The sequence below is a fragment of the Terrapene carolina genome, unplaced genomic scaffold, assembly GCF_002925995.2.
Source record: "Terrapene carolina triunguis isolate 2854851 unplaced genomic scaffold, T_m_triunguis-2.0 Scaffold22, whole genome shotgun sequence".
In the NCBI taxonomy this organism is placed as follows: Eukaryota; Metazoa; Chordata; order Testudines; family Emydidae; genus Terrapene; species Terrapene triunguis.
This window is the reverse complement of record NW_020664373.1, coordinates 12,110,872-12,124,262: the sequence shown is the minus strand read 5'-3', so window position 1 is coordinate 12,124,262 and position 13,391 is coordinate 12,110,872. Positions and strand designations below refer to the sequence as shown.

Here is a 13,391-nt window from a genome sequence, read left to right as displayed (position 1 = left end):
TTTATTATTATTGTTGTTAATATTGCTCTCTGATCTTGCTTCATCTGTAACCACCTAAAAAGGCATGTGGGATAGTCCAAGACCAATAAGGCCATGGAGGATATTGCACTGTCCAAGTCATGCACGATGGGGGACAACATGCTGGAGCCAGACAGTATAAAGAAACCAGTCTTGGTCCCTCAGTTCCCTTGACCCTGGTAGGAGATCTATAAGATAATCTAAAAGGCCTTGAAGGTGATTCAGATTCCTCCCTTTCAGAGTCCAAAGAAGAAACGTAGAATTTCTACAGAATAGAGAGGAGTGGTCCCCACTGGGGTCTGAGGTGGTCTGTGTAATGGAGACACCTGGAGATCCAACAAAACTGAGGGTTGAGGTGGTTGGAATGCAGACAAAGTGACCAATGCTGGCATAACAGGTGCTGAGTGCGTTAGTGATTTCAAAGACACCAAAGTTGCTTTAAGCAGAACCAGTTGGGGGGAAACATAGGGACCTTCTTGCCAATAAGAAGGGCTGCAGATAGAGAGCACTGAAAGGGTAAATATTTGTCCACTGGTATTGAGATAGACTTGATCGGCTGGAATGATGAAGAGGGAACCGGTAAGGATGAAGACAGATGGAATCAAAAGCGCTGCCTCATACAAGAGCTGGAGAGTACCTAGATTTGTCATGTCTTGAACTGGTACCAGACTTCCTGAATTTTTTTTTTTTTTTTTTAGGAGAAGAACAAGACTTAGAGCACTAGTCAGCAACAGAATGCTTGGAGCGCTTCAAGGAGGCTAGTGGTAAGGGTGAAGGGTGACCTTTCTCATCAGACTTACACTTTGAATCATGGGCAGTGGGAGGGGTGCTCCTTGTGGACTCTGAATCTGCTACCTCGGGGTCAGGTCTCAGTTCCGACATGGGAAACATGGTCTTTCATACAGTGAACTTTGAGGCAGAAAGCCCTGTGTTTTTTGTCTTGGTGAGGAAGGAGGTACAAATAGGGCATTTCCTCCTCACATGGCCCTCACCAAGGCAAATCAAGTAGCTACTATTATGTACATTATAGGCATTTTGAAACACTGGCTAACTAAAGCAAATACCATGGGGAACTCCAGCTCTCATCATGGATGGCGAGAAGGAACTGAGAGGGAAGTGGCAGACACACCCATTTTATGCCTTCATCTGAGAGCATTTGAAGAGATGGATCATGTGAGACGCCTAGTGGTATTGCTGGCAAATATCTCTGACCCAAAGTGCCTTGAGTGCACATACACCTGCAGTGGAACGTACGTGTGCATAATCAGTTGAAGGAGAACTTACATGTGCCTAAGTTTAAAAATGTAAGTGTTTTCAGGATCAGAATCTAAGGTTGGGATCTTAAAATGGGCTTAAGGAATTTAGGTGACCAACTTCTGTTGATTTCTAATAGGAATTGAGCACTTAACTGCCAGAGGCCTTTATGAAAATCCAGTCTAGCACCACTAATCATATCTCATCTGAACTATACAATTAAGATTAAAAGGGTTTTTTAATACTCTACTGTCACACACCAATAATGGTGTTAGTTGTATTTTATGCATATAGATAATAGTCAAAATTACATAATGAACCTGTGAACAGTGTGATGGCTCGGTAAGTACTGTTTACACAGCTCAGGGTAAGTTTTCAAAGCTATGTGGATTTGGTAGAAGTAAACACAGACATTCTGTTAACAGCTGAATACAGTTGAACAATTTCCAAAGTAGTGTGCAGGAAGTTTTGCATTAAGTCTCCATTAACATGAGCAGTAATTGTGAGTTTAACCTGCCATAAACTATGTCAAAAATGTTTTCTACCAATGCTTGAGCAACTGCATTAAAGTAAAAATCCTGTGAATATGGAATACACGGTGTTCTTTGCCACTCACACTTTTTCTGTACCTGCCAAAAAACATCAGCAATTATTAATGTATGCTTATATAAAATGCTGAAATATATTTTAAAGAGCTGAAATAACTTGAGAATACCAGAAAGAAACAAAATTAAGTTAACAGATTAAGATGCATCTCCTAACAAGCTACAACAACAAAAAAGTAAAGGTAAAATACAAAAACGTATGCACATTTTAGAATACAGCCAATTGTCACTGAAAAAAAGTGAAAGACCTAGAGAACTAAGGGCTAGATTCACAAAGAAACTTAGGTGTGGTGAAGCTTATGAGATCGGACCTCACAGGCCAGTTAAGTGGAAAAATTCTCATCTGCTCCCAGTTGGTGCAAGCCTTGGGATTAAGCGTCCGGATGCCTGGCAGGGGGATGCAGCATGCATTCTCATAGGCAAAAACATAGGTGCCTAGAGAACTGTTACTGCAAAAATGTAGGCACCGAGTGATTTTAGGTGCCTCCGGGGCTCAGAGGCTGCTGAGCAGGGGTTTTGTGAATCCCAGTGGGGCCTGATTCTGGGATTTGGGCACCTAAAGTGGCAGTTAGGAGCCTATGTCCTTTTTGTGACTCTAACCCTGGGTGCTTGGTACGAACAGCCTCTGAGCAGGAAGTCTTGTAAAGCTACTTTTAAGTACTACCTTCTCATATGCACTCTTCAACCCTCTCACATCTAGAGCGCTAGTAAAGCTTCCTTACTGCAAGTATTAGTAATTCAATTCTATCCAAAGACAATTTATAAATATTTTTCCATTTGAGATCAGCAATTCTGAGCATATAGAAGAGAAACTACCTTGTTTCTTCTTTGTTTCTACTAGCATTATTGTTCACAAATTGCATTATGATGTGAACTTTGAGGGGAGATAAAAAGAACATGTTCACTATCTTCGCAGTCGCAATACTACTAATCTTTAAGTTATTTTTATTTTCTTCATTTTACAGTGGTTTACCAGTGATAGGTTTGTCCATCTGCATGGCTTGGCCACCTGTACTGGATGAACAATGGATGGATTCCAAAGGATCTCATGTATGGAGAACTTGCAGATGCTCCAAGGCCATGGGCCAATTGAGACTCAGGTTGAAGAGGGACTTGAAAACTTTTCAGCATTGATACCACAAACTGGGCAGATGCAGCTAGCAACAGGCCACACTGAAAGACTGCACTGCACTAGGGAAGCAAAGAGGTTGAAGAGAGGGGAGGAAAGTGAAGAGAACAAATAGGAAACCATAGCAGACCTCATGCGCTAGTCCGGCACTGTGATACTGCAGCATGACCCAGAGTAACTGAACTGCTCTGGCACTTACACCATTGTCTTTCGAGACTGGTGGTTGCCTACTATCAGTGACAGGGTTATATTTTTATAGAAAGTCTGCTATGTGATCTCAGAGCACACCTTAGATGAACTATAGCCTTGGCTACAATTCATTAATCTAACAAGATGCAAGAGGATCTCCAGAAGGGGCCACCATTTTGCCAAAAAGGAGCATTTTTAGAACAAACTGAATCTCATTCAGACTCTACTCTCCAAGAACTTGTTTAAGAGGACAGTCCAGCTGGAGAGTACTCCTGTCTTCAAATGGAATAACTGACATCTAGTAGCCTCTTGAATAAGAAGCCACTAGAGAGATGTATGTTGTCAGAGCTGTGAGAGAAGGTGACAGAATCTAGAAACTATTTCCCATTAGGGATTTTTCTAATTCTATCACCTGCATGTACCTCGACCTACTTATGGGATGATGTTTATAGAGCCCTACACTGCCAGCCCTGTTTTCTGCTAGGAGTAATCTCCTTTGTTTAGATCTTGGGATGTTCGTTAACATCTTTAGGGTGGGTTTTGGCTTGTTTCTGCTCCCTGTGCTGCTTTCCTGGGGTCTTTAAGATGCAACAGCTGTCTTCTTCCTCGAGCAGGGTGGTAGAGAGGCCACCCATTGCTCCTCAAGACCCAGATGTAACAGGGTGTCTGGAGCCAGGAGCTCTCTCAGCACCCTGTCACTCTAATACCAACCAGCAGAGCTAGAGCTGAGGGGTAATTGAGGGGGGGATGCAACCCCAGCAGCTAGGATTATATAAAACAGACCGGAAGGAAGTGTGGTTAAGGAGCAGGGAGCCTGAAGGATGGCTGATGTACACAGGACTAGATACTGCTAGTACTGTTCCCTTCCTTAGAAGCAAGTGGGGAAGCTGCCTATAGATTGTAAATATATGTAAACAACACTACAGGCTGTGGCCTGCTGGAGGAATACAATAAAATATGGAGACAGTGAAGGAGACCTGGAATTGTTGTGGTGAGTTACTGAGGCTGAAAGCAGGGCCAGCGCTTCCACTAGGTGACCCTAGGCGGTCGCCTAGGGAGGTAGGATTTGGGGGGCTGCATTTTGCTGCCCTCGGTGGAAATTCGGCGGCGGGGGGTCCTTCCGCTCTGGGTCTTCAGCAGAAATTCGGCGGCGGGTCCATCACTCACTCCGGGACCCGCCGCCGAAGCGCCCCGAAGACGTGGAGCGGAAGGACCCCCGCCGCCGAATGCTCAGAGGAGGAGCGCTGCCGCCTAGGGCGGCAAAAACCCTGGCGCCGCTCCTGGCTGAAAGGACGTTCAGGGGATCAGTCTGTGGCACCACTGAAGGAAAAAAGCTATGTGGAGGGGGAGGAGCATTTTATCTGAATTTCTAAAATATTGCTGGAAGTGCCCATCCTAGACAGGAAGATGGTGCATGATGGTGGTAACTGCGTTTAGGTAATGTGGGGTTTCCTCAAGCCTAGAGCTGGATGGATTAATTTCTTCAGAGAATTTCACAGGCTAGTCTGGTGCCTACTCTTGTGAACGGATCATGATGGCATTGCTTGCGTGTAAGATCTGCATATTCCCAATATATGCATCGTATATTTATTAACCCTAAAGAGCATCTTTATGAGGATTTCAGTTTCTTAAAGCACTTCGGTAGCATGGGACAATATTAATTCTATATTTAAGTGTTTCATGCTGTTCAAAAGGGAAGCTGTACCACCACTATAAAACTATTGAATAAGAATATAGTGTACATGCAGCTGGAAAAGATGTCAACATCCCACTCAGGAAAGAGCGACTCCAGCTCTCTTGTCTATCTAACCTTCCCATGTCTGAATTACTAAATATAATAATAATTAACATTTTTACAGCTCTTTGCATGCTCAAAGCACTGTACAGATATTACCTCATTAATTCTCACATGACCCCTATTTGGTAGGTGAGTAAGTATTATTCTTCCAATTTAACAAATGGGGATAAAGAGGCAGTTACTTGCCCAAGAACAACCAGTAAATCACTGGCCCAGGATTAGGACATAGGTCTTCATGACACCCAGCCCTATGCTAATCACACTAACATCACACCTTCTTTCTGAATTTTGAGTTTTTAAATCTACAAAATAAATATACTTTATTCCATTCCTCAGTGTAACATTTTACAATGCATTAATCCAATAAAGTTTATGTTGGATGGCTGGAACTGAGGTGAATCAGTATAGCACTTTACACTGTGGAGAACTTTTAATGCATTACCTTTGTGATAACATGTGTAATACTTCAGATTAGAGCAGAAATTCTTCATTCTGAATAATATTAAATTGACAAAATGGCAGCAGTTGTCAAGACAACCAAAACTAAATTGTAATAAACCACAAACAAGACCTCTAGACACGAGCTGTTGGAGATAATACAGTAATTACAAATATAAAACTCTTTTGGGATCTTGCCATGTAGAGAACTGACCGTCTGAGCTAGAGATAAATTCAGTCTCCTAGTCTAAACAAATGCTTAACTGGAGTGTACACTCTAACCTGCCAAAAAAGTCATAGCAATGATGTAAATAATTTTAAGTGATAATGTACACATCTACACATGCAACAGCGTAACCATAATGCAATTTTATTTATGAATCCATGACCTCCTCACAATCTAAACCTATCCCTTACCTTTTTAGATGGAAGTGCTCAGAATAAATAAGAGAATATATAAAACCTGAGGGAAAAAGGTCTAAAACATTTATTTTCTACTGGATAATGGTTTAAATACCACATCAACAGAAGACTGAAAGAAAAGGTTTTTGGTCAGTCTCCCTTACCCGCAGCCCATGGAAACGAGGATTGCTGTAGAAAAGCTTCATCTGCTCTGATGGAAGTGGTCCTAGCACCTTCTGAATTGTAAAAAGCTGGTCAATTTCACTTTCTCCAGGAAATAGTGGCTGCCCATCACTAAGTTCCCCAAGAATGCAGCCTACAGACCACATATCCACAGACTTCCCATAGGGGGCTCTGGAAAGCAAGTACAACAATGTTCACGCTAATCAACAAAAATATCTTCTTGACAATCTATTTGCATGTATTAACTAACTTTTTGTCTACATTAAGCTTACTTGTAGCAGGGAAAATAAATTTGATACTTGCTTGTAGCGGGGTGGACACCCGCTCCTGCCCTGAGGACACCCTAATCAGCCCAGATGGCCTGTATAAAGAGGCTGGGAGCCAGGATCTCAAGAGTCTCTCTCTGCCTTCAGAGAGAGAAGGGCCTGGCTGCAGGGAGCTAGACAGGGTACCTATAGTGGAGCAGGGCTGGGAAAAGGCTGAGGAGCTGGGGAGCTCCAGCCTGGATAGCCCCAGGCTGCGGCCTGGTAATAGGCCAAGGGGTACTGGGGGTTGCAGAGGGCAGCCCAGGGCTAGGCCAAGGCAGCAGGTCCAAACCCAACCTTGCTGATGATGAGTGGCCTATACTGCAGTCTGACCCAGAGAGTAGGGGCTAGTTGGTGACTGGCAGTGGCCTTATCCTGAGGTGAGGTGGGGTTAGTGGGTGGGGGTTCCCCTGGGAGGGGAGACCTAGCGTGTGTGTGGGTATTGCCAGGGGGCAGCACCCAGGGCAAGGGGCACCGGGGTCCTGGGAGGGACACGGAGGCCAGAGAAGAGGACAAGGCGGATCACCGGCCTGCAGAGGGCGCTCCAGAAGCTGGCGAGCTAATTCCCTGGACACCCAGCAGGAAGCGCCGTAGGGGTGAGTCCGGACCCTCTTACATTGCTCCTCTAGGCTCTCCATTTACAGAGTGGGTTCTCTAACTGTACGGCAGTTTGAGAAGGCAAGGTCAGACTTGTCAATTACCCTTGAGGACTTTCATTTCTTTTCTGGAAAACTCACCAATAAAGAACATTTTCAAAGCAGAAAAACAGACATTACTCTAATGTTCAAAGTTAAGCTAACACTAACTTCTCTTGATTTTTCCTGTCTACAGAGCATAGCTGAATAGAATATAATTGAATCAATTTTTTTCTTATTCTGTGGAAAAAGGTGAGTGAGAATGGTGAAACTGGCTACTCAGAGAACAGAAATTATCAAGTATCAAATTTCTCTTATCCAGGCTCAGCACTCCTATAAAAGAATTTTAAAATCAATGAATCCCAAAGGGAATCCTCCAATAACTATTTCAAAGTTGAAAAAAAATGGTTAAGAAAACATTTCAGGTAGCATAGCATACAGGACTCTCCCATTAGAGGCAATGTCCAGAAAGGCACATTAGTCTAATATACATGTCTGGTAAACATACAAGCGGATGACCAAGTAGCTGCCTGGCAGATCTCTTCAGAGGACAAGACTTTTCAGCCCTGGATGTAGGTAATCCCTTATTTGATGGTCTTTGATCTTCCTTCTAAGATTTTGCTCCTTCGTATCACATACTACTTCAATTCAATACTTCCGAAATCTAGCAACCCTTTTAGATGTTTTTTGGCCTCTTAGTGCTGATGATACAAAACAAACAAAGCGACTCATTTTCTGTGTACTTGAATTCATGCAAGGTGGATTTTAATTGCTTTGTGGACATGCAGCATGTGACAAACTCTCTTTTGGATATTTATGTTTTGAGCAGACTGTAGGGAGAACTCTCCTGAGATCACTGAAATAACGAACATTTGGTATAAAGGCAGAACTGAGAGACTAATTTGTCATCTCTTTTCCTTTTCAGCACTAGAATCTGAGCGCTCACATTCTGTTTTAAAGGGTATCTTATACTTGACTAGCTTGACTGTCTCTAGGTTGAGAAGTCATTAAGAATTGGGAGCCCTGACAGATTCTGTTCTAAATCTGCTCCCTTTTCTCATGGATCAGTAACTGGTTAAAAGACAGGAACCAAAGGATAGAATTAAATGGTCAGTTTTCACAATATAGAGAAGTAAATAGCAGTGTTTTCCAAGGATCTGCACTGAGACCAGTGCTAAATGATCTGGAAAAGAGGGTGAACAGTGAGGTGGCAACATCTGCAGATAATACAAAATTACTCAAGATAGTTAAGTCCAAATCTGACTGTGAAGAGTTACAAAGGGATTTCACTAAGCTGGGTGACTGGGTGACAAAATTGCACATGAATGTCAATGCTGTTAAGTACAAAGTAATGCACAGTGGAAAAATAATCCCAATTATACATACAAAATGATGGGGTCTAAATTAGCTCTTAGAACTCAAGAAAGAGATCTTGGAATCATTGTGGATAAGCTCTCTTAAAACATCTGCTCAACATGCAGCAGCAGTGAAAAAAGCTAACAATGTTAGGAACTATTAGGAAAGTGGTAAATTAGTAAACAGAAAATATAATAATGCAACTATATAAATTCATGATACATCCACACCTTGAATACTGCCTGCAGTTCTGGTCACCCCATCTCAAACAAGATACATTAGAATTGGAAAAGGTACGGAGAAGGGCAACAAAAAATATTAGGGGCATGGAACTGTTTCCATATGAGGAGACATTAAAAAAAGACTGACTGATCATCTTAGAAGAGATGACTAAGGGGTGATATAATAGAGATCTATAAAATCATGAATGGTGTGAAGAAAGTGTTATTTACTCTCTCACATAACACAAGAACAAGAAGTCACTGAATGAAATTAATAGGCAGCAGCTTTAAAACAAACAAAAGAAAGTACTTCTTCACATAAAGCACAGTCAACCAGTGGAACTCATTGCCAGGGGATGTTGTGAAGGCCAAAAGTATACCTGGGTTCAAAAAAGAATGAAGTTCCTGGAAGATAGGTCCATCAATGGCTATTTGCTAAGGTGGTCAGGGATGCAAACCTATGCTCCAGGTGTCGCTAAACCTCCAACTTCCAGAAGTTGGACTAGATGACAGAGTGTGGCTCACTCAAAATTGTCCTGTTCTGTTCCTTCCTCTGACGCATCTGGCACTGTCCACTGACAGGATACTGAGCTAGCTAGACCGCTGGTCTGACCCAGTATGGCTGTTATGTTCTTCCTTACTTTGATGATTGAATCTTACATTGTGGGTTGCTCTGAGTCAGTTACTTCATTCTGGTGCACTTTGTGAGGGGAGGGCTCAAGAGGGTTACTTGCAGAGACAGCTTGGGCCCTGAGACGCTGGAGTGAGATAACCTGATTCCACCTGGGCAGGTCCCACAGGGAAGCCTTGCTTGAGAACAGGCCCACTGAGTCCAGCCTGCTCCAAGGGTGGAGAGCTAGAAAAGATGAAGTAGGAAGCCAAAGGTGCATAGACTGGTTGCCTACCAGAAGTTGCCATGAGACACTGTGATGCTTTCACTTACGGGGAGAGGGGAGCACCACTAAGAAAAATTACTTATCTCAGCTGGAGAAGTGTGTTGGCAGCAGCCCAAAGATGGCAAGGCAGAGCATGATGAAGCTCCTTAAAGGCCCATGAAGGACGGCCCTGCTGGTATCTTGTCTCTGGTGCTGGTGGGGCTTGACGCTACTGGAAATGTAATACATGGAGCTACTGGAGCTGCCTGGGCCACTGATTCCTCTTGCTGATCTAGCAGAGACAGTTCCCATGCACCCCCGCTCCCCAGACCTGATGCTGAAATTTCTCAATGCCATTTGTTTTTGTGATGCTGCTAGTACATTCAGATTGGGAGAAGGGTGGGAGTCAAAGGAGGGCTAGTGCTCTTGTCCCCACTATAATCTGCATCACATTGCTAGGTACAGGTTCCAAAGATAAGAAGCTTCTCCTGTTGGTGCCCATAGGGCAGGGGTTCTCAAACTGGGGGTCAGCCTCCACCCCAAACCCCTCTTCTCCTCCAGCATTTATAATGGTGTTAAATATATAAAAAAGTGTTTTTAATTTATAAGGGGGGGAGGTCGCACTCAGAGGCTTGCTATGTGAAAGGGGTCACCAGTACAAAAGTTTGAGACCCACTGCCGTAGGGGGTTTGTGGCAGCTGTGGAGTTCCTGGAGCAGAGCAGCTTCTGAGAGCAAAAACTGTACAACTCTCCTGTTTGGCAATGCTGTAGGGTAAATGAGCACAACAAGCACCTTTTCTCCCTGGGCTTTTCCTCGGTAGGCTGGTCCCCCATGTGAAGCCTTAGGCTAGGGAAGGAGTAAGGAAGGCTGCTCCATGGTATGGAGCAAGCTTCGTCTACAGCTGGAAAATGAGCTAAACCCCCCTGTAAGTCAGTAACAATTTATCTTCCTTGCAAACACGAGCAATGAGAAGAAAAATTCTGGACCCAGACTGGCAGTTTAACAGATTTTTCATTGTGTGCTGTAGGTCAAGAGGTCTGAAAAATTGCCCATCTGCAATAAAGCAGCAGATTAAACTAGGACATTTTCCAAAAGCATAAGTCAAACCTCCACCAGCTGACTGACAGGTGAGGTCCTGCCTCCTCAAACTGCAGAACAGAGGAAACAATGTAGGCATGGTGAGCCTGTATAAGAGAAAGAACTCCTACACATTACACAGACCAACAGGCCTACCCACAGTGAATAAAAAGGAAGTATAACAGTCCCTCACTGCACAGAATGCAGATTATGCTTTCAGACACTAATTCAATTGGTCTCTCAGGACGGTATGTCTTTAAACAAGCTAGTATTTGTCAATAATTTATAACCCCCAAAAGGTACAATGTACTTCACTAAAAGTTACCTGAAGCTCTTTAAAGTAAGTAGATTTTGGATAATGTATTAATTGGATACTGTACAATAATGTTTCCTTCCCCTTACGAAAAAGTTAAGTACTTTCACTTTTTATGCACACAGATTAAATGAACACATAAGCCTCTTTAAAATTATAATATTCTCCACGGTTTTAAAGAGTACAAATATTTACTATTGCAGCCATATTCTGTGCAGCAGAGGAACACACATTACATTGCGCCAATAAAAACCTAACTTTAAAATGAAGTATCAGAAATAGCTAAAGACATCACAGTGTCAAACACATTTGTAATCAATACGCTCTTCTGTACTAGCTAATTCAAAGTTTATGTCTATATTGTGCACCAAGACTTTATGCTGTATTTTCCTGTGATAGCAGAACACTTTTGAAAATTAAGGGTCAATTTACATTAAGAATGCACAGTATATTACTGTCAAAAGTTACACTTCATCACCTTCTTCCTTTATGAGCCTACTTACTAATATACAAAGACTTATTAAAAAAAAACCCAATCCCTCATGTTATATAACTAAAAAGCCACTGTTTATTCTCTTTTGTAACTTATTACATGCAGCACTTTAATAGAATCTTGATAATATATCTCTACAAGCTGACAAACTGATATTTCTCTAGTTTTGTTTAATGACAACCATTGTGCATATAATAATTTATTATGCCACTGTCACTGTGCACCAGTAACAAAAGTCCTACAGTAATGATGTCAGCACAGCGCTGGAAATAGTGGGATGAATTTATTAAAAGGGTAATGACTGTTTCAATTTTGACATATACAAGAAATTTCTACTATCTACTTATAAAAGTTCAACAAATGTTTCCAATAAGATGATCTGTTTTTTGGTGGTGCTGAATACTTGCAACTCTCATTTAGCGTATTGGGAGTTGTGTGTGCTCAGCAACTCCCAGAATCAGACCCTATAGTGACCAAATCTCTGTACTTGTAGAACATACAGCACATATAGATAATAGCATAAATTTGATCATACTAACATGCTTTATTCACCTTAAATATAGGAAACTTTCAGCAGAAACGGATGGTAAAGGAAAGACTGCAATAGATACATCTGAGATTTCTTTTCTTTTTTTAAATATGGGGTTTTCTAGAGAATGCATCACGACTGTATTTGAGCATCTAAGGGCGCGTTCACCTAACCGCCCATGATTCAGTGACTACCAAGAAGTTCAGAGCCTACCTGAATAGCAACTGCAAAACAATTTTTCCAAAGCTTGCATCAGATCTGGAAGCAGCTGTGATAGTATAATGTTGAATAAAGGTATGTATGGAGCCCTATAGATGTCCAAAATAGAAGTGTCTTGTAAGAAGGCTACAGAAGTAGCTCACACTCTTGTGGAACAAGCTAGCAGTTTTTCCAGTGAGGGAAGGTCACTCGATAAATTGCCCTGTTCTGTTCATTCACTCTGAGGCATCTGGCACTGGCCACTGTCAGAAGACAGGATACTGGGCTAGATGGACCATTAGTTTGACCAAGTATGGCCATTCTTACGTCCACTACCCCTTAGGCTGTTGTAGCGCATGCTGTAGTTCACCTAGTCTGTGCTGAAACTTCCTGGCCTTTCATTCTACTGCTATGAGAAACAAAGGGGAGAGGAGATGCTCAAAAAGGCTTAATTCTATCTAAACAGAATGCCTGTGCTCATATCACATCTAATGCATGAAAATTCTGTTCATCCCTACTGGAGTGGTTTAAGAAAAAAATACAGGTAAGTATATCATTTGGTTTAGATGATAGGCCAATACAACTTTCATCAAAATCTTTGGATGTGGTCTTAAGGGCACTTTATCTTCGACGAACTGCACGTATGGAGGGCCTGCCATCAGTATGTGTTCTCCCACTGTTCTGGCTGATAGTAGTGCAACAAGAAAAGCAATCCTCTGAGAAAGGCGAGCTAGAGAGCAATTAGCTAGAGCAGTGGTTTTCAAACTGTGGTCCGCGGACCCCTGGGGGTCCGCATACTATGTCTAAGATTTTCAAAGGGAGGGGGGTCTGCACCTCCATTCAAAATTTTTAGGGATCCGCAAATGAAAAAAGGTTGAAAACCACTGAGCTAAAGGCTGAAATGGCTGTCAACACTGTGCTTAAGTCCCAAACGGGAACTGCATTTTTTACAGGGGCATTAGAGACAAATAATACCTTTGAGGAATCTAACTACAATTGGATTAGAAAATACTGACTTTCCATCCATTGGAAGACGAATGGCTCTCTCGTCTGAAGACGCAATAAGTACTCCACAATGGCCTGAATCTTAGCAAACAATGGCTGAATACTTCTGCCAGCTGACTAGATTGAAAATCTCTTATATTTAGCCAAGTAAGTGAACCTTGTAGATTGCTTTCCACTACTAAGCAGGATGTGTTGGACTACACTCAAAGAAGCCTTATTTACTTCATCTAGCCATTCAACAGCCATGTCACAATGCTCGGGCTGCTTGGGATCGAGTGCCAAATCCAAATGTGATGTTGTAACAACAGGTCTGGTACAGGTGGTAGAGGTTAGACCGAGGCTGTGGAGGTCCAAAAATCAGCACTGC

At 42.4% G+C, this 13,391-nt stretch overlaps 1 protein-coding gene across 3 annotated transcripts in view; it reads right to left on the bottom strand.

Moving 5' to 3' along the window:
- The window catches only part of LOC113406094 (cyclin-dependent kinase-like 5), a 116,473-nt gene that overhangs the window by 41,530 nt on the left and 61,552 nt on the right, over window positions 1-13,391 (bottom strand). For all 3 annotated transcript variants that reach the window (XM_029910855.1, XM_029910857.1, XM_026648701.2), the window contains one exon: window positions 5,998-6,187. In XM_029910855.1, the coding sequence (XP_029766715.1) occupies window positions 5,998-6,187 (190 nt within the window). The remainder of the gene's footprint in view (window positions 1-5,997; window positions 6,188-13,391) is intronic.